The sequence below is a fragment of the Nelumbo nucifera genome, chromosome 1 (assembly GCF_055504915.1).
Source record: "Nelumbo nucifera cultivar China Antique chromosome 1, China Antique-T2T, whole genome shotgun sequence".
NCBI lineage: Eukaryota > Viridiplantae > Streptophyta > Magnoliopsida > Proteales > Nelumbonaceae > Nelumbo > Nelumbo nucifera.
This window is the reverse complement of record NC_142649.1, coordinates 74,787,344-74,809,628: the sequence shown is the minus strand read 5'-3', so window position 1 is coordinate 74,809,628 and position 22,285 is coordinate 74,787,344. Positions and strand designations below refer to the sequence as shown.

Genomic DNA, 22,285 nt, shown 5'->3' with positions numbered 1-22,285 from the left:
CTTTCATGTTTTAATCTCGTGTGGAAAGATGTGGAACAACGCACGGAAAGATGTGCATATGCCAAACAGTCTTTGGGCTTCCTAGATTTTATGTCAAAGGTTCAATACGTCTTTTGACTGTCAAAATTACAAGATCTTTTTAAAAAGACTTTCCAAATGGGCTTTAAATTGGCACATATAAGCTCATATTTTCTAAATGGCCCTTAAGGAGATGGTGCACACGATAACCAGTGCTAGTATGTCACTGTCCTTGACTTGATTGCAATGAAACATTTTATCAAAATGAGGATGGTTATGTTCTGCACAATGAACTTAGCCAACACCCTAGACCCATCTTGATAAAATTTTACCAAGTTAGCAATTAGGGTATATAATGTCATTATAGGAGGATAACCAAAATATAACACCACCATACCTATTACCTAGTATATATTTTTTCCATTACCAAACAATATTATACTTCTATAATGGTTTTTGCATGTCTTTAGATTTAAAATTAACATGTTAATTCCATCTTGGTAAATTTTTACCAAGTTGGTTGATATGGATTCGTATTGCCAAATGGCCATTAAGGAGAAGTGAGAACACCATAATTAATATTTTATGTCATTGTCCTTGAATTAATTGCTATGAAACATACACCAATGAATTTAGCCAACATCTTCAATCCATATAAGTAAATTTTTACCAGTATAATATTGAATTCATATACAATCATTATGGGAGAGCAATCAAAGTGTAACTAACACAGTTATGTCTAATATATTTTTGATTTATTATTAAACAAAAAATAAACTGTCATATGTCCCTGCACTTCTAATTATTCTCATAATTCCAACTTTGTAAAGTTTTATTAAGTTGGCAAATATAATTTGTTGTTGCCAAATGGAATGTAAAGAGAACTTAGCAAATGGGGCATTCAAGGCTAATGTGAATAGACAATAACCATCACTTTATATGATAAAAACAAACTATTATGTTACAAAAAGAAATTAAAATGAAAATAAAATTACTAATACCAATGAGCTTAGCCAATATCTTAGATCCATCTTTGTAAATTTCCACTTGGTTGGCAATTTGGGCATTCAAGACTTCAGGACCAATATTGAAGTAATCAATATGCAACTTATAACATGAAAGTCATCCCATAATAAAAATCAAGTAAATCTCTTCTATTTTGCTAAATTGATAAATTCATACTAAGATAGAAAGCAACGTTTTAAAAAATGAGTTAGAAACAGAACTGTTCTTGCCACCGGTTTTTAGGTCAATGGTCCAACCGTCTGGTTCGAATGGATGGCCCATTCGAATGAGTCATGTTTTGTAATAAGGGAATTTTAGTATTTGTTTTTTAAAGGGGAAATTGGGTTTTGAAAAGTTTTATTTTGAAGAATTCAAAATTCTTAAGGGCCATTTGACACATATGGGCTATATGTGCAAACTAGGTAAACACTTATCAGGATGAGATTGCATTTTCTTCAAACATTTTCTTCGAATGAGTTGTTTTGTAATAAGGGCATTTTAGTCTTTGTCTTTTCAAAAAACATGGGAGACTACATTGAAACAATATTGGCTTCACACAAAATTAGTCAAAACAATAACTCCTACGTGGTGTGAGAATCTGTCCTAACTTTTCAAAAAGTGGAGTTATATATATTTTTGGATTCTACTATAGCTGGGTTGGAATTCAGAATTCTGAATAGGGCCTGTTCATACTTTTCCCTTAAAAAAATTAGGGGTTTTTATGATTCAGTCCAATCTTGAGAAATCCTACCTCTACCTAGGAATGCAATTTATAGGGAACTACTAATAGATCAAGAGGGGCTGCAAAAAAGATTTCTGAGGAGTGCAGTCCAAAAATCTCAAAAAATTAAGGTAACATGGACCTGATCAAGGATGTCAGGTCGGGTCAAGTAGCAAATCTGCACTCACCTGACCCTATTTGGTTATGGTCAGATCAGTCAGATTGGGTTTAACTTTATGGTGAAGTGTGCTAACCTGATCGGTTAACATTGCAGCATTGAAATAGCTTGGTTGTGTACGTGCCTACGTACTATATATGGATTGGGTTCAAATATAAGAGATTAAAATATTGATTTCAAAGGTTACGTGTAAAATATCAAGTGTTAGATAATCCTAACAAATATATGCATGATACTCAGTTTTTTTTAAGCTGTTATGAACGCAACTGTTGATATTCGTAGATCGTCCGGGAAATCAGTGCCCCACTGTCTCTTGCCCCACAAACGCCTCACACACCGAGTGCCTGCTACCTATTCATTCGCACGCGGTCATCATTCCCACGTGTGGGGTTAATAGGATGGCCGTTAGTTTGTCCCATTTGCATCCAAATTAGCCCAAAACTCTTATTTCTACATTCCTGCCCCCTCAACTGATTACTTGTGCTTGAACTGTCGTCACCTGACTCCCATTCTTCTCCCTTCCACCCGAGCTCGGATCCAACTCTTTCTTCGGCATCCGCGACCGCTCCGGCCAGTTCATCTTTGCAGGTAATCTACAAAATTCATTTTGTTTTTTCATTTCAAATCAAAGAAACCTCTATTCTTTAATATTTTATTTTCTCATTTCAAATCAGAGAAACCACTGGCCATCTACAACGACAGACTTGTTTGTGGTACAGACATGTAGATTTTGAACTTAAAACCTCTGAGCTTTTTTTCAAATTTTTAATAATTTCCTCTTTGATTCTTCTTCTTCTTCTTTGGTGACTGAGAGAGAGAGAGAGTGGGGGTGGTGGTGGGTTAAAATACTAGCAGTGGGTGTCACTGGATTGGTTGCCAGAGTGGTCGCTGGTGCCGGAGGAGTTGGATCCTATCTCAGGTGGAGGGGAGAAGAACGGGGTCAGAGGACGGCCAATTCAAATACGAGGGAGCGGGAATTAGAAATGAGGGTTTTAAACTAATTTTGAAATTAACTGGTCAAACTAACGGACGTCCTGTTAGTCCCACACGCGGGAATGCTGACCGCGTGCGAATGGATAGGTGGCGGACGCTCGGTGTAATGGGCGTTTGTGGGGTGAGAGGCGGTGGGGCGCAGATTTGAACTGTAAGAAGGTAAGGCTTTATTCATCGTACCGCCAAATGCAGCCTTAATAGCCTATGTGATGTATGTGAAAGGTCTGTGCTACCAAAATGTATTTAAAAAAGAATTTGAAGATCACGTTGGAAATGAAGTGTGTGACGGGGGTGAGGTTTGCTTTCCAGATGATTGATAGTTGAATGTTAACAGACCTGGACCTGGGTTCGTATCTTATCATAAACAATATAATTGAGTGATTTGAATTTCGAACTTGATTAAATGTAGGGTGTTAGTGGCAGGTTTGTCTAAAACTTCAAGTTAAACAAATGAAATTTAAAAGTTTGCGGTAATTCTGTCAAACCTTGCTAAAGTTTCAGTACTCAAACAGTAGTATTCTGGTCCATATTGAATCTGGAGGTAGTCGTTCCACTCCCAAATCCCAATTATCCAGTTGACGATTCTATTCCCAGTTGGGTAGGTTGACATGAGCAAGTTCGACGATGTCATTCTTCTTTGGTTTTCTTCTAGGTCCTTCCAGACATTAAACACTTGGTCCCATCACCGGAGCAATTTTTCTCCAATTCGGCATCTCTGATCCTGTTCCAATTTCCAAGCAATTCAAATCCACCAAGTCACCACTACCCTAATTTCCTTAACCGAGTCGAATAATTATGAACAAGTGAACTGTACAGAATACCATACGGTTCATAACTTCTTGGCGAAAGTACTGTGGTATCCTGATAACAAGATTCAGTCTGAAGAAGACTGCAAATTCACGGCATCTTTGAGCTGTCAAGACAAAAGTCAGATGGTTCAACTTGTAATTCATAGAGATTTACTCATATGAAATTAGCAAACGAAACTACACAAACCCAGGATTATAATGTGAGAGCAAGAAATTTGTATTCGTTACCTTTTTCTACACTAGTGAACAATAAATCTGTTGGCTAGATCAAGAAATTTGCTGTAGGCAAAATTCCAGTTAAGGGAATACCAATGTAAAGCATTCCTAAATCAATATCTACAATTCTCCTGTTTAAGAGATGATATGAGTAGCTAACATTAGTAATATAATGGATAATTCAAATCGAAGCAATATCAAAACATTTTGGAGATAAGCCTTGTAGGGTCTTACCCAATTATGGGACCCTTCCAGAAATTCTCAGAGGCCAGGGGAAAGCCCAGGCCTAAGAGGGGGTTTGGAAATAGTTTTCAACCAGCAATTGACGCGCCTCGGTTAATACCTCATTGACTGCGTCATTGCCCCAAGCGCAAAGATGGATAGTATTTTTTTCCTATCACTATTTTATAGAACCAGATCTCCACTCACCTTTATCTCACATCCGATGTGGGATTTGTCCAGCCGTATTTGCTTCCTTCTCATTTCTCAATTTTAGGGTGCGTTTCATTCGCGGACAGGACCGGAATTGGAATTGGAATCGGAATCGGAATCGTAATCATTTATTCTTGACATCTGTTTGGTTCAGTCAGGAATCAGAATCGGATTCTGATTCTTACTGTTTGGTTCAATTAGAAATTGGAATCGGAATCAGCCAAAGTTTCCAATTCTACCTCTGTTAAAAAACTTCAAAAACATCCACAAATTATATATTTTCAACATATACACACATTGGCAACCTGCTACCAAGTCCATATATGGAGAAAAGGCTTATCTTCTTCTTTCATATCATGAACAAGATCCACATCCATAGGATCATTTAAAACAAATGTATTTACAGGAACAATAGGGGAAAAGTTCATATTACTGGGTTTCATAACTTCATTATCTATTTGGAAGTTTATGGTCTTTACATTATTCAAGGAACTTGGAGGACACATGTCATGATCACTATCAAGAAGTTGATAGACCATTTTATTTTGCACTGTTTTGACATCAAATCCAAGTCCTTTCCAAATGGATGCAACCAGTAGCCATGGTATATCAGAAGAGAACTGATCGCAATGTAGTATAGCTCTGCGCATGAAGGACCAGTCTTCAGAGTAGCTCCAATGATAGTAGACATCTTCTGAAGGTTTTCTCTGAAGTTTTTGTAAGATACCAATATTTTCAAGTTTTACTTCCCCAAGTGTCATCCTCACCATGCTGTGATGTTCTTGGGCTCTATAGCATATTACATAAAACCGGCATGCACAACCAGAGTCATGGGGCTTCCTCTCAATTGAACTTATCTTAGCATCAACATATTCCTGCATGAGAAAAATATTTGCTTTAAATTAAACATCATTCTAAGACTAACCCTCTTGTTCAATGGGTTAATCATCTGGACCAATATTATGGCATCAAAACCATTATTGAAATCAAGCACATATAAAGAAAGATGTAAATCATGTTCCATATCCAAATAAAATTCACAAATGCACAGGTGAAAATAAAAATAAGAAATAATTAGTCATCATTGAACAATATAACACTCAGTTATGTTTATTATCTATTTAGTTATGACAGACGATATCACTGGTTGCAACATTTTGCCATTTCCCTACCTGTTGCTAGCACCTAATAACAATATTAGTTTATTAGTTATATTTTAGTTAATTCTTTAAGTATCTTGAGGCTACTAGCAAGAAATTTGATCATATAATTCATTGGTAATGTCTACAGCAACAGTATCTCAAGTACCAACCAAAGATACAGTGGAAAAAAGTGCTAGAAACATGCACATCCAGTTTAGTGCTTTATTTCTCAAGGAGATTTTGAAAGCTGAGAAACTAAAAAATCATTCGATTTCAATTTTCTTTGAGCAATCCAAAGTACCATATGAAGGACTGAATCAACTTAATGCCAAAAAAGAAACCATAGTGAGAATTAATGCCAAAAAAGAAACCATTGTAGAGACACTTCTCACCTGCATTTGGCACAGGGGTTTGAGGCCCTGATTTGCTATGCTTTGGAACCTTTGACTTGCTGTATACCCTGCCCCCTTTTCCTGATACTGGTGTACGAAGGGGGCTGTTAACCACTTCAGTGTATCCAGGACTGGTAGTCCACTCATGGAAGCCTTCACAATCTTCTGTTTCACTCTTCCGCTTCAGAGGCTGAGAATCAACAATTGTGTTTGCAGAATTTTAATAAGCAATTTGAGGAAATAAATTAACTGCATCACTAAATTGCAATATGTTCATAGGCATACAATTTTATGATGAAATAACTGAAATGAAGTACAATTGTAAAATGTGCACTCAAGCTTTGATCAGTATTTCTTGTTCCATTAGAGGGAATATTAAAACATGACTATTCAACTAAAAGGAATAATCCAAGGTATCCTATCCGCACTTCAAATGACAGATTCACAATATATAGTAATGGCACATATTCTAGTTTGACATACTAGTGTCCATTATAAAAATAATGAGCTACAGTAGTACACATCCAAAGAAATACCTAAACTCCAAAGCAAACTTACCAATGTGTGGTGTTTAAGTCACAGTTTTTCAATATATATATATATATATATATATATATATATATATATGTTTGAATGTAACAGCATACTATGAGCAATAGTGAGACCATTGAGATAGTTTCTGCCAAACATAGATGTAAATACAATGGGCCTAGTCTTCCAATATATACTACAAGAATACCTATTGAAGAAGATCGTTGCCCCAGCTATCATTATGGCCATAATAAACCTGAAATTTACATAGCAAGACTTATAGATAGGAAGTGTCTTTGCCAACTTTTAAAGAATTGGTACAAAGGGCTCCAAAAATAGTGGAGGCAAAGGTTTATATATAAATCGATAAAAGCATTTCCACTATATATACATAGGAATTGAAGAAACATTTAATTAATGAATTATTTAAATGAGAAGAGATGGCATTGATATAATTGGTACCTGTTGGAAAATTCTCACTAAGATCCATTCCTTGAGATTCCTCAATCCACCCAATCCTACAGTAGAAGTTCAGGACTGTTATCAATCTTGAATCTTAATGGATTTTAGGTTCGAAAATAAGAAGGAAGGTAAAGAGAAAAGAGGAGGAAGAGGGAGGAGAAGCAGTAGAACACAAGAGTTGAAAAGGAGGAGCAGAAGCTTAATGTTTTGCCGTCGCCACTTTAATTAATATTTATAGGTTATGCTCATTACATGGAAAGGACAGATCTGCCCTTAGTCTTTACATAACAAATAAAGCAAAAAGATTGAAATAAATAACACAACTGTAACAACTAAATGACCAATAGCTAACCCTAGGAAGACAAGAACACCTTCTACCCTACGAACACAGTGGGACCATAGCTGTGGGGCCCACATCAGTGTTCTCTACACTCCCCCTCAAGTTGGGAATAAATGTTTATCATGAAATAAATAACACAACTGTAACAACTAAATGACACCCTAGGAAGACAAGAACACCTTCTACCCTACGAACACAGTGGGACCATAGCTGTGGGGCCCACATCAGTGTTCTCTACACTCCCCCTCAAGTTGGGAATAAATGTTTATCATTCCCAACTTGGATAGATCCACCTCTAGCTTCTTCCGTGGTACAGCTTTGGTGAGGATATCTGCCAACTGCATGTTGGAAGTGCTGTATGGGAGACACACTTCTTGTGATGAGACCCTCTCTCGTACAAAGTGTCGATCAACTTCAATGTGTTTAGTTCTGTCATGCTGCATCGGGATGTGTGCTATATTAATAACCGCTTGATTATCACAATACAACATCAGGGGCTTTTCATACTCAATACCCAACTCCTCAAGTAGTGATCTCAGCCAAAGAATTTCAGCCACTCCATTAGCCATTGACCTGTACTCAGCTTCAGCACTAGATCGGGAGACAACACTCTGTTTCTTACTCCTCCAAGAGACCAGGTTACCTCCCACAAGAGCACAATATCCAGAGGTAGACCTTCTGTCATCAACACTCCCAACCCAATCGGCATCCGCATAGACTTCCACCTTCATGTGGTTATTGTTCTTGAACAGTATACCTCTACCCGGGCATCTCTTCAAGTATGCTAGTATTCTTTCTACTGCTAGAAGGTGCGTGGTTCTAGGAGAATGCATGTACTGACTGACAATACTAACTACATAACTGATATCTGGCCAAGTGAGGCATAGATATAGAAGCTTTCTCACTAACCGCTGGAACATAACTTTGTCTTCAAGTAGCTCCCCACTCTCTACACTAATCTTGTGGTTCTGTTCAATGGGTGTATCTGCAGGTTTGACACCCAGCTTTCCAGTTTCAGCCAACAAATCTAGAACATATTTCCTCTGAGAGACAAAGATCCCCTGTTTAGATCTAAAAACCTCAATACCCAAAAAATACCGTAGTGTACCCAGATCTTTCACCTCAAACTCTTGATGAAGGAGTTGTTTGAGGGACTCAATCTCATGGCTATCATTTCCTGTCACCACGATATCATCAACATATACTGCAAGTAGTGTCAGTGAGGACTCCACCCTCTTGATGAACAGTGTATGATCTGACTGGGCCTGTACATAACCGAACTTCCCAAGGGCTAGTCTGAATCTGTCGAACCAAGCTCTAGGTGACTGCTTCAAACCATACAATGCCTTATTGAGCTGGCAGACCTTCTTACCTGCCTCTGTATCATAGAATCCAGGAGGCAACTACATGTAAACCTCTTCCTGCAAGTCCCCATTCAGGAAGGCATTTTTAACATCCATTTGGTACAAAGGCCAAGTGTACCTTGCTGCAAGAGATAATAGAACCCGAATGGTGGTCATCTTGGCTACCGGGGCAAATGTCTCCAAGTAATCTATACCATACGTCTGAGTGAACCCTTTTGCAACTAGCCGAGCTTTGTACCTCTCAATGGAACCATCCGCATTGTGCTTCACAGTAAATACCCATCTGCATCCAACTGGTTTCTTTCCTTTGGGCAAGTCAACTAGCTCCCAGGTATTATTTTTCAATAGGGCATCCATTTCAACTTGCATTGCACCTCTCCACTCCGGGACTGATAGGGCTTCTTGCACTGTTCTTGGAATAGGGACATTAGCAACGGAAGTGAGATAGGACCTGTAGGAGGGAGATAGGCGATCATAGGACAAAAACTGGGAGATGCAGTGGGTTGTAGATGTGGTGCAATGCCGTTTTCCTTTATGGATGGCAATGGGAAGGTCAAGGTCATCTACAGGGGGTGAGGTAGCAACAATGGAATGAGTCTCTATGGGCCCTGGGACTGTAATATCTGGACTTGGAGCCGTAGAAGAGGTTGGAGCTGGCCGGGACTGCTGATGATCGGGATCAACCTGCCTGCATCGCCTGTGATAGATTCTCAACTCCCGATCCCCCTGACCACCCTCGCTACTGTAGCCCTCATCACCCACTGGAATAGGTAAGGGAACAGCTCCAAAAGTATTAACCCTGCCCTCACTGCACTCCCCTTGAAGAAAAGGACCCAAATCTCCACGCTCACTACTCTCCCCCTGAGGAGAGACCCGAGAATAGTAGGGTTTCTCCTCAAAGAAAGTGACATCCATGGATACAAACTTCTTCCCCGAGATAGGATCGTAGCAGCAATAACCCTTTTGAGTTTGTGCATAACCAAGAAAGATGCATTTGGAGGCCTTGGGTTCGAACTTGGAGTGATGGGGACCGAGCAGCTGAACAAAACAAGTACAACCGAATGTTTTGAGGGGAACAGTGAACAACTCCTCATCTGGGTATAGAAGGGAAAAAGGAGATGACATATCAAGAACCCAGGAAGGAACTCGATTAATAAGATATACCGCCGTGAGGATAGCATCACCCCAGAAGTGAATAGGGACATTGGAGGTAAACATAATGCTTCTAGCCACCTCCAAGATGTGCCTATTCTTTCTTTCTACAACCCCATTCTGCTGAGGTGCATGAGGGCAAGTGCTCTGGTGAATAACCCCATGAGTAAGAAGGTAAGATGCCAATGGCTTAGCAAAGTATTCCTTTGCATTATCAGATCTAATAACTTTAATCTTGGCATCAAACTGGGTTAGGATCATTTGGTGAAAGCTTTGGGTTAGGGCGGGAACCTCATCTCGTGAACGCATAAGATAAACCCAAGAAAAACGGGTATGGTCATCAACAAATAACAGAAAATATCTGTACCCACCCATGGAAGGAATGTGATATGGGTCCCAAACATCCGTATGCACAAGATCAAAAGGACAATTGCTCCTTTTATTGCTCAATGAATAAGAGTGTCTACAATGTTTAGCAAACTCACAACTTTTACATTGCAATTGGGACAACTCAACAGACTCAAACAAATTAGGAAACAAACTCCTTAAGGACCGAAAAGACAAATGACCCAATCGGTTATGCCAAAGCATAACCGAACTCACACTCTGGGAAACAAGTGACTTCTTATCCCCTGACTCTTTCCGACAAGAACTCTCCCCGAGCAGATAGATCCCATTCGTCTCACGGCCAGTCTCAATCACTTTCTTCGTCTTTAGGTCCTGAAAAACACACCGGTCAAGGAAGAAGGTTACTGAGCAGTTCATGTGTTTGGTAATACTACTGACTGAAAGAAGGTTAGTATCAAGTTTAGGGACATGTAAGACAGAAGACAAGGAGATGGTATCTGATAGCTTGATGTCACCCTTGCTAGAAATGGGGACAAGAGAGCCATCAGCAATAGATACTTTATCCCTACCAGAAGATAAATGATAAGTGGTAAACAATGAAGGCAAGCTAGTCATATGGTCGGATGCACCTGAATCTATTACCCAACAGGGTTCAGTGGTACCTGGAGCTGAGGCATGGCAGGCTGAGGCTCGAGTACCTGAATGTGCAGAAGCAAATGTGGCAGGGGCTAATGGTGACTGCGGTGGCTGAGCTGAGTTCCCAACTTCCCCTTCCAACTGTATAAGAGCAGCCCGAACTGCGGCTAAGGTCTCTAAGAATGTGCCTCTTGTGCCAGACGAGGATGCTGAATTAGTATGCACTGCCACGTCAACGTTACCCTTCTTGCTTCTTAACTTTGCCGGGACCAAATAAGGATGTAGCTTCCAACATGTTTCTTTTGTGTGTTTGGGTTTCTTACAATGCCCACATACCACATAATTGCTGTTCCCAATACTGCCTTCTGCTTGATTCTTAAACTCCATTTCGGTCAAGAACCAGAAGTCTCAAAATTAGGGTTACTACAGTTAAAAACAGCACTTGGACTATCAACCACAATCACAAAATCAGTATAGAACCAATCTGTACTCACAGTGGATGTACATGAAACAGGTATAAAACTGATCTGGAATCAATAACCACACACAACAGCAACAGTCCGAACTGTTTTCACCCCCTTAGTCGAAACCCCAAAAGAAAACTGAAAAACAGTTTGAAGAACAATCTGATATGCTGAAGCCGAATAGGGGTTTTAATAAGTCCTAAAAGTAAACTCTCAGTCGTACACTCCAGACAGTACCGTACGGATAAGGTTTGTAGTAGGGTTAATATAAAACTCTAAAACTGATCAATGTTGAGAACTATTAGGGTTTGTCGTAGTATTAGATCACAAGGTGCAGTCCAGCACTAGGGTTTGCCGCAGGCTTAAGACAAAACCCTAGAGAATAGAAAGATAAAACCCTAAGAGTGGTTCGGCCGCCCTTGCTAGATAGGTCCAACCTATCTTCTCTGATAGTACTTCTCTCAGAAAATAAAAAACTTACAATAGGATGTTGTTCGCTGCCTTCCAAGGTTACCCGAACCCTAGCCTTCTCTGATTCTTCCTGATCACCAACTTGCTGCAACTGTGGCAATTCTTCAAACAGCTGCTAATCCTCTGGAGATCTCCAAGAACTAGTAAACGAACTCTACTTTCTCAGCTTCCAGCTTAGATGGTTCTCATGTGGTCGGCTGGACTAGACTCACATGAGAAACCCTAGCTCTGATACCAAGTAGAAGTTCAGGACTGTTATCAGTCTTGAACCTTAATGGATTTCAGGTTTGAAAATAAGAAGGAAGGTAAAGAGAAAAGAGGAGGAAGAGGGAGGAGAAGCAGTAGAACACAAGAGTTGAAAAGGAGGAGCAGAAGCTTAATGTTCTGCCGCCGCCACTTTAATTAATATTTATAGGTTATGCTCATTACATGGAAAGGGCAGATCTGCCCTTAGTCTTTACATAACAAATAAAGCAAAAAGACTGAAATAAATAACGCAACTATAACAACTAAATGACCAATAGCTAACCCTAGGAAGACAAGAACACCTTCTACCCTACGAACACAGTGGGACCGTAGCTGTGGGGCCCACATCAGTGTTCTCTACACCTACAAAAGCAAGTGCACCACAAATATATTAATTCACCACTAACTGCACAGGGCTTAAGTAGGAGAACTTATTGAGAAATGAGAATAACCCACATCCCATGATTTAATTAATTATCAGCCAGTAATTAGCAGGTAGACAGTGAAGAGATTGTTAATCTATCTCAGGCATATACTCCTTGATATTCAAGGCCAAAGAAAAAAAAAGTCCAAAAGTCTCTACATATGTGACCATTATCAAGTCTAAATCACTCTGCTTTGCTGTTATTTATAAATTGAAGGGAGTTGACCAGCAGAGAATAATGTGGAAGTATAGGGAAGAAACAAAATTGTAAGCATTGTAAGACATATGCATGAGGCCTATCAGAAATTCAAGAACCTAGACAACAGGATTCGAAACTGCACCACCGCTAGAACAATTCATCCAATGCACCAACTGGGCTACCCTTCAATCTTTAAGCATGCTTTTCATGAACCCATTCAAGTAATATATCCTGGAAGTGTCATTAAGTAACCTGATTACAGATGACAAGTAAGCTTCTTCGGTATCTACTAAGGTGAATTGTAGAATTTGACTAGTGGTTATGTTAATGTGATGAGAGTCATGAGATGAAATAGCTCTGGGAGTATAATGGATGCATATTAATTTACCATTTTCTTGAAATATTCAAGCAGCAATTCCTGCAAGCCAACTGGGTTGAAGGTCGTTGACAAATCTGGTGAGAACTGACTCGAGGATGTCCTATCTTTGTAACTGCAATTCATTGTTGAGGAGAGTTAAAGAGTTTTTTTCCACAAACATCATTCTATAGAAATCTAGATGCTCTAGAATATTACTCAAAGTCAAGAGGGGAACCTAAAAACATAATGCTTTCCCATTACAGCTTTTAGGAACCTCCAAAGTTCTGATTTAAAACACAATATGCAAGCATCAAATGGAATCAGCCTATCTTAGGATAAATTGTGTTCAGATTGAACGTATTACCTTCCAAACATCACTGGAATGGTAGTAGCACTAATTCTTCCAAACATCACTTCTAGTTTTGCCTTGACTAGTTGTACTGCCACCAACTGAAGGTTAGCAGCATCTAAGGCAATCATCCTATCCAAATTCATATCTTTTTCCCTGTTTCACTCCTTGTAGAACAGCATAGAGTTCAGCCTTCATAGAACGATAGAATGATAGAATCCCCAACAACAATGATCCTGAACACAGTGCTATAATATTACCATCTTTGTCTCTAAATGCTCCCCCCACTCCAGAAGGACCCACATTAGCTTAGGAAAAGTCTTTCTTTTGAATAATAAGACTATATTTGTTTTTGGGCCTTTCTTCTGTTACCACTCCACATACATACATATATACATATATATGTAATATATATATATATATACATATATATGTAATATATATATATATATACATATATATGTAATATATATATATATATATATATATATATATATATATATATATATATATATTTAAGTCCTGTCCTTTATTGAGGTTCCACTTTTATTACTTGAAGCAGTATACCATCCTCATATAATCTGATAAAACAATTAGTGCTTTGATCTCTTTTTTACATTTTAGGATGGCAAACATGAGTCTCAAATCTCAAGTTGGTAAATATGCCTGAAGGAAGGTGGTTGACAGTGCCATGGCTTGCTAAGCTAAAGTAATTTAACAATGCTATCCCATACTACCCATATGGGATGGTAAACCTGTATTTGAATCAGGTTCTTTGAGAAGTGTAGATCTGAGTCATTAGGCAGGACCATGTGATTAAAACCAGAACTGAACACACACTGGCCCCTACATGAGGCCTCAAATGCATGTATTGTTTACTTTCTGTGCTTATGGTCTGTTTGCTTAGTAATCAAAATATTATGTGGGCTGTTATGCAGAAGTGATTTACTTTACATATTTGTGGTTTGTTGATTCTACAAGTGCAACCCTTGTATCATTCAATGGGTTCTCTTGCATGTATTTTGAAAACTGTTGCTTTCTGACTCTGACCAGGAGAGAAGGAGCAAGCTATTTTCTTTGGTTGTTGCATCCATTTTGCTTTGACCAAGGACCATTTCTTTCTTACATTTTGGTTTCTTATCCCTTCAAACTTTGTACTCTTTTCTTTCTTGTGTACATCCAACAAATCTGAGTACGTTATCTACAAGCTTAAGGAGATGGGGAAGATAACAGAGAAAGATATCTTGCAGATCTACAACCAGTTTGACGGGCTAGACATAGGCAATTGTGGGAAGATCACACTTGCTGATCTTATGGAAAATCATCATTGAGTTGATGGAAAATCAACCGCCCATCTCGGTTTCAATGCATGACCAGCTATAGTAGAGGAAACAATTAAATTATGAACAATCTTCCTGTTCCATCTGAGATTTTATGAATAACAAGAGAGAGAGAGAGAGAGAGAGAGAGAGAGAAAGAGAGAGAGAATCTTTTCTTTTTGGGGATTAAAAGGAAGAATGGGGAAACTAATGTTATACATCTTGTTCGACAAGACCCATAATTTAAAACACTGATCACCCATTAGAGAAGGGTAATGTTATACATTACCGGTGATCAGTGTTTTAAGAGGCTTATGCCTTTGCCTCCACTTCGATAAGACCCTCCCTTTCAACTAATGTTATACATCTTTATTTTTATTAATATAAAAGATTTTTATTAAAAGTAAATAAAAAATGAGATCCCCCTTCCTCTTTATTCTCCTCCCCTTACACCTCTTTGTGCTTAGGAGGCTTATGCCTCTTGCGTTCTGAACTATGCCTCACGCCTCTAGGTAGTGGAATGCCTTGTCTCCACGTTTTAAAACATTGCTGATGATTAATTGTATTACCAAGAGTTTATATTCTAGAAACAAGAGTAAAGTGAAGAACTTTTATTAGTGTAGATCCATGAAACAGTAGAGGCAACTTCGGGTCTAGTTTCTGTAGCATTTTCAAATGGCGCTCCTTGGGTTTGAATTTCTTTACTGCATAATAAATCACTGGAAAATTGATGAAATGTTATCTATCACATTGTCCAACCAATCGGCAAAGGAATCACCAACACTCATATCTGTTTCTTTATCAAATTGGTATGGCTTCATTGGATCTGTTGCCTTGAGAAGATCCTCAATTGGAATCTCTGGCTTTGACCTCTGCAATGGAACCAGGGGATGGTAGTACTTCTCTGGGTCTGGACAGTAGTCCTGAAATGAAAATCAACCCAGTTCACAAAATTGATTTTCATTGCGCATAAGACATCCAAAGACCAAAGTTCTACACATAGTTCCTTACCTGGTTGGCATGCATCTTCCTCACAAATGTCTTGAATATCTTGAAATTCTTCCCTTGCAGCAGATCATCTGATAGACGGAGGTAGGTCATAGCAGCCATACGCAGTTTGGGCGGACCATCTCTGTTGACCCCATTTGGTCTGGCATTCTTTAGGATCTGATTATAAGCTTCCCTATCATATCTTGAAAGAGCATTCTCACCCGCAACATCAATGTTCTCTCTCCAACCTGCACTAAAAACCTGCAACCCAGAAAATATATCGAAATTTCAACCTCACAACCTTGGTTCTACAATATGCTTTCCTGAGTTTTTGTTTATGCTCTGAAAAAGTGAAAATCAACCTGCTGAACAAGTTCCTCAGGGCCACTTTTAGCTCCGCCACTTTGTTCAGAGTCTCTCATCTCAATACATGTGAAATTCAAAATTGCAAAATGCCTAGATAACATCCTGGCTATGGGCCTGTATCCATCACGACTGCCCAAGTTGTAGAAACCAGTGGTAAGCTCTGCAGCATGGCTATCAGCTTTATACCACCAATGGATTCCAGCTACCTGTTTAAGCATCAAAAGAGGGAGTCACCCATCATGTGCTAATCAAATATTAGGTACACAGTCTATAGTGGATTTTGGAAAGACTTACTTTAGCTGCTAACTTGAGTTTACACCCTAGGAAAGCTTTATTGGCTTCATCAAGGATCTGATCTCCATGCTTTAGTAACATGTTAGAATACCAAGTTAAGAAGAATTTCCCTTTCTCAGTGAGATAGGTCCCATTGGTTCCAAAGAATTCTGTAGACTCAGGTGTGTCATTATATGTCCCTGCATTATCTGACAATTTCCATTCTGGATGACCTGCTTCTATTGTAGCCTCCTTGAATTCTGATTTGAGATATTTGTCATAGCACTGCAATACCCATAATTTTGTTAAATCATTTTGTTCAATCGTTTGCATTATACCTGCCATTCAAGCCTCTTTGCCACTCAAAAGAAGTAGCAGGAAGAGACAGAGAAGAAGAAAAGCAACGAATCGATCTGACCTGAAATTCCCCAATGCCTGGAAAGACCCATCCTTGGTTTTGTGGGTAAGAAGGGTATCTAAGCTCCCCACTTGGACCAAGTCCCACTTCAATATCTGTAAAGAGCCCGGCCTCAAGGAAATCTGACATGTTCTTTCTAAAGCTCTTCATGTAGTCGCTATAAACCTGAACAAATCACAAACCATGTTTCAATATCAACAAAGTCTTAACTTCCAAAAGCTTTTGCCACTATTTCTTTCCTTCAAGTACTGTCAAGTGGAATATAATAAGAGAAATGTAAGAATGGGTTCTTAGTCAATCAAACCTCCACGGCTGTTCAACCGTCAAAGAGGGATTGATTATCCACGCCAATGGTGAGATACTCCTTGTTCCTGGTACCAGACTGGTTAGTATAGAAGATATCTGGATCTGATTCACCGATGTGAAGGACCCATTGAGGAAGAGAAATGTTGACTAAATCTCCCACGTTTCCTCCACACTGGTGGAATGACATTATAGCTTGAGATTTCAACTCACATTGTTGAATGATTCTGAACAGACTCCGGTAAGCGCTCCAGTCATATTGCTTAGGGCCCTTGGACTCAACGATCCCCCACCATACATCCACCATCACTCCATCCACGCCTGCTGCTCTCAATTGCTTGAGCTGCTTCTCAATTCCCTCTGTGTCACTTAGCACATTATCAACCGTCACAACATCCAACTGTTTGCACCACCACCACCACCAATATAATAACAGAAGAAAGTTATTTTATTGTTAGTCATGACTAATGTTCATAAAATGTTAAGCGAAATATGGTTCAAAACTTCAAATTAAATGGTACTTACAGGAAGCATCACATAGACGGGCACATAGTTGCAGAGCATCTTCTCTTTACCAGTGAGAGGGGTTGGAGCCTGCATTTTTCTCTTGGTTGGTGTGAGAGAACTGAAAATGTTTCCTTGTGAGAATGAAAATGGAGATACAACTCTAGCTGAACATGGGATTTTATAAGGTTAGGTTACTTGTTTTAGTTCACCCTTATCTTCTCAAGCCCTGGTTGAACTCTAATATGGCCCAGGTAGGGCCGTTGGTTAACTAATTAAATATCATTCGATTACTAATAAGAGCATTTACTTAAGCAGACATCTCTGAATGTCCAAAGCTAAAAGCATAAAAGACATCTCTCTCTCACTCTCTCTCTCTCTCTCTTTACCAAAAAAGGATTACATGGGTGTCATGGTTATTTCACTGTCAAATTTCTGTACCAGTTGAACTGCTAGCGTGGTCCAAAAGTGACAATAAACATGTCTAAAAGGGTGAAGAAGTTTCTTCAGTAGTTGCACTACAGAACATAGATGCTTGCAATGCTGTAAATGCTCCCCCAAGAAGGTTATGCAGTGAATATTACCTTAACTTCTGGTTCTGGACTGACCACGTCTGTTGCCACAACTTTAGAAGTGATAACATTATTCAAGTAGCTGAATGAGAGACCACTTGGAAGACTGAGCTTGTTAGCGTGCCTAAATTCTCCCCTACATTCGATCTGATTGAGGGCCCGAATTTTCAGATGATTTAACTTCGTTCCTTGAAGCCTAATTCTCTCCTCCCATCCAGCTAAATTTGAATATACAAAGCTTATCATGGTGGAAAAACTTATTTCGTTCTCAGCAGAGTGATAATTCTGTATTCCATGATGTTTTTGATTGAAGACTGTAAACTTGTATTCAGGTAAGAAGAAGAAAGGACTGGAAGAAAAATACAGAGCAGAAAAATGCATGGCGCATATTATTGTAGATATGTTTCTACCTTCCTAGTTCCTACTAATCATTCGTGTGTTTTGCAATATGAAATGGAATGGTAGGTATGTTGTGATTTTGAATGCTGTCCTCTAACTCTTACAGGGATGAACCAAGATGATAACCACAGAAAAATTGGAGGTTCTTAACTTTCTTACAGACACCCATCAGTAAACTGCAATCATAAACAGGAAATCAACATGTATTTTTCTTGATTTGCTCAAACAAGAGTTCTTGAAGCTATTCCATTTCTTGCTTTCCTTTCATTAGTTCATGTCCATTGATGTTAGAGTGATTTTGTGGTCTTCGTTTCTTTCACGTAAGTTATATTTTACTGTGATCTGTTATTTGTCCAAGCTTTGAAAATCCTTTTTCTTTTGCAAGGACTGTAAATTGTAAAAGAGCGAGGGTAAAAAAAAAAAGAATCAAAGATCACCATAAGAACACAATGGAAACAGAAACAACAAGAATCCCACGAAGGAGATCAAAGATGGATATGGAGTGGTGGGCCTCAGTAACAATTCTTTTGTTTTTCCTACCAGATATTTGCCTGTGGAGTTATTGGTGAGTCTGGCGAGTGCAGACCCTTTAAATGATCAGTAGACAAACCTCTGGCATGATGATATTCGGCCACGTGAAGAAATTCTTGCAATTCTCAAGTTTTCGGCAAATTGGAATTGAAGTATAGTACAAGCCATTTGCTCAATGGAGAATTAGCCGGTGAGGTTCCAACTTTCCTGGTTCCATATATCACCCATTGGATTGGACCCAAGGAAATGAGAAAGAGAAGTAGTAGCATTCTGGGGTTTATTATTTTTGAGTGTTATCAGTTATGTAAAAGATTATGAGCTTCAAATCAATTTGCTTAAGCCCCTGAGGGCCGCCGAGGGGTTAGGGATGGCCGGATGGGAGGTAAGAACGAGAGTCTAGTTGATAACTCTATTTTGAGATCGGCTTCGACCGTGTTTACACCCTTCGCATGCACACAGCCTTTTACAAAACCTGCATTGGGAATGTCTCTATTTGTCATGCAGAGATATTCCTGATACATGGCTGCAATAAACTGTGCGAAGGCCGCCACTAGGGTGCTCACGGTTCGGTTACCGAACCGGGCTAATTTTTGAAACCGAACCGGGGTTAACTGAAATCGAATTGAAGCTGGTGGGTTCGGTTTGTCAGTTTTTTGGTTTTTTATTATTTATAATATTTATTATAGAAAAATATCTATATATATATATATTAAAATAAAGCGGTCAAGAAATTTTCTCATTTTTTTTAAATTTCTTGTTTTTTTGTTCTATGTCATTTTTGAAACAACCAATAAGATGCACTTTCCCAATAACCTAAAGGGAAATTATCAAAAACTCACCATGAGTTTTCAGCTAGCATTTCTCTAAAACTCACCACAACTTTTCAAAATGTCTAAAACTCACCATGTCACTAGCTTGACGTTAAAGAGACTAATGGCTGTGAATATATTACCATTTTAACCTTCATAGAAAAATATAAAATATATATATACATTTTAATATTTAGACATCAAAAAAGGAAAAAAGTTCAAAAAATTTTTTCAAATGTAAAAACACAGAAATTACAAAAAATATAAAAAGTTATAGAAATTGCACACAAAATAAAAAATTATTTTCAAATTATAGAAACTATAGAAATTGAAAAACAAAATCAGAAAATAAAAAATGTAGAAAAAAACACTAAAATTATAGAAAAACACAGGAATTGCAAATAAATAACAAAAAATGCAGGAAATTTTATAGCTAATAGAAATTAGAAAAATGTAAAAAAAAACAGAAATTATAAAAACATTAGAAATTATAACAAAACACTAAAAATGTAAAAAAAGAAAATTAAAAAATGAAAAAGACCCTTTTCCTCTAACTCACCATTCAAGTGTGATTTGGTCATAAAAAATTGTTATTTATGCTGACGTGGACACCTCTGTTAAGAAACATTAACGGTGCACTAACGGAAGGTGAGTTTTGGAAAATAAAAACTTACTGACATCGTGAGTTTTTAGACGTTTTGAAAAGTTGTGGAGAGTTTAAGAGAAATTCTGAAAACTCATGGTGAGTTTTAGACAAATTTCCTAACCTAAATAATCTCTTATCCTAATATTTATCCTAAATTACACCCCTAACTTTCTCTAGAATTATCTTCAATTCCTATTTATCTTCTAAATTATCTCTAATTCCTATTTATCTCCACAATTATCTCTAATTTAGTAGAGAGTTTCTCTCCTAAATTATTTCTAATTCCTATTTATCCTCTCCCCTAATTTTTATGTATATCTATCTAAAGAAAGTTTGGATTAAAAAATTTAAGAATTATTTAAATATTCTAATAAAATTATATAATAATTTTAAAATATTTATTAAAAAACAAAAAATAATTTTATATCTTTACAAAATATATCATGAAATTATGTACTAACAAATTAAATTATGGTGATGTTTGGAACTATCGTTGTTTTTCAAAAAAAAACGGTGCCACATCGGATCCACATAGGCGTTTCAACAAACGCCCATGTATCTCACTGTTTGGTTCAACCGGTTATTAAAAATCGGCCATGCCTAAAAAATCGGGACCCCACCGATGCATGAAACACCAAACATGGTGTTTCAAGAATCGGTGAACCATTATCTTTGAAGATAATCACTTCACGTAATCCTAACCGAAAGACTAAAACTTTAATAACATTATTTTATGTTTTTTAAAAATTTTATTCTTCATCTCCTTTATGTTGTGTTGTTGTTTGCCACCCAAGAAAGATCTATCGTAATTCATAACTCATAATAAACTATAGTAATTTCTAACACTTGTTTTTCTAAATTTTGTACTAAAAGAACAAAAAATAATGTCAACAAACAAATACTAATGAAACATAGGATTAATATATGTAGTGAAAGATGAGTTAAGATCTAAAATCGAGAAATTCTATGAGGTTTTAAAGGATAGGAAAAAGGTTGGATTGGACCCAACCCGAGCCCAACCCAACCCGAAATTGACTTCGGGTTGGGTTGGGTTAGGTTAAGGTTAAAGGAATTTAGTTAGGATTAGGATTAGAATTGGGTTGGTCGGATTAAAAATCGGGTTGGATTAGGGTTAGGGTTGAGATTTAAAACTTAGGGTTAAGCTTGGGTTGGCCTCAACCCGACCTAACCCGGCACGACTTACAGCCCTCATACTGTAAAAACAAACTCTGTAATTGTGTGAAGCAACGAAGAAATGATCGGACCCACTGCTTCGATTCCAGAATGACAGAAGAGTTGAGCTGCACTGCTGAAGCTAGAAGAAACCGTGTGTGGCTGATTGATGGGAACCCATTAATAAAGGGTAAAATGGTAATTCAGTAACAGTAGTTAGTTTGTTTAGAGAAACACTGAAAAGTCATGATGAATTTTGTACAATTTCCCTAAATTTAAATATGAAAGGATAAAGCCATAAGGCTACCATCTCCATGTGTGATGTACGTGTATTTTTGAGTTTGGACTGGGTGAGGCTTGCAAGGTATCAATCCAAGCCCAACAACCCTAGTCTAAGCTTTTACTCCAAGCCCAACAGAATATCGTTGGAGGGGAGCCCAAATGATCAAAAGATATGGTTGACTGGGTTGGGGGCCTGGTTTTAGCCTTAGAGTCAAAGTTTTCACAGTCTATCTCTATGATTAGGGGTGTCAATTGGACTGGATTTAGTCCAATCTGATTCAGTTCAATGTGAGTCCATTACAAATGGACTAGGTCCAATCTAATTCAATGTCTGGACTGTTCAATCTGTTTAAATTCATTTTAATTTAGATTGGTTTCAACTCAAACCCGGTCCATTGACACCTATATTCTTATTTTATATCAATGGACCAGATCTTGGCCTAATTTAGC

The 22,285-nt window shown here is 38.1% G+C and overlaps 2 protein-coding genes and 1 non-coding gene across 4 annotated transcripts; all 3 read right to left on the bottom strand.

The window, feature by feature from the left end:
* Positions 1–451: 451 nt before the first annotated feature.
* Positions 452–15,020, bottom strand: LOC104604932 (SNF2 domain-containing protein CLASSY 1-like). Of its 2 annotated transcripts, XM_088904236.1 has the most exons (9): positions 13,266–15,020; positions 12,932–13,034; positions 6,900–6,955; positions 5,907–6,096; positions 4,175–5,247; positions 3,953–4,071; positions 3,742–3,828; positions 3,401–3,636; positions 454–2,515 (listed from the first exon to the last, which is right to left on the bottom strand). In XM_088904236.1, exons 4-5 carry the CDS (start codon positions 6,051–6,053, stop codon positions 4,681–4,683), a joined length of 714 nt encoding a protein of 237 aa, XP_088760362.1. In that variant the 5' UTR covers positions 6,054–6,096; positions 6,900–6,955; positions 12,932–13,034; positions 13,266–15,020; the 3' UTR covers positions 454–2,515; positions 3,401–3,636; positions 3,742–3,828; positions 3,953–4,071; positions 4,175–4,680. The 2 variants fall into 2 exon arrangements, with proteins under 2 accessions (XP_088760363.1, XP_088760362.1); XM_088904237.1 differs by lacking the exon at positions 6,900–6,955 and having other exon boundaries at positions 452–2,515.
* On the bottom strand, positions 4,167–4,318 carry LOC148803442 (U4 spliceosomal RNA). The gene has a single exon (XR_016081514.1). It is a non-coding gene; the product is annotated as a U4 spliceosomal RNA (small nuclear RNA).
* A 146-nt stretch (positions 15,021–15,166) lies between the features above and the next one.
* On the bottom strand, positions 15,167–18,570 carry LOC104604929 (beta-amylase). The gene is given in 8 exon segments (XM_010269509.3): positions 15,167–15,492; positions 15,581–15,820; positions 15,922–16,131; positions 16,220–16,483; positions 16,617–16,781; positions 16,921–17,319; positions 17,445–17,513; positions 18,008–18,570. Coding segments are annotated over 8 exon segments (1,923 nt in total). The 5' UTR covers positions 18,377–18,570; the 3' UTR covers positions 15,167–15,285.
* Positions 18,571–22,285: the final 3,715 nt, after the last annotated feature.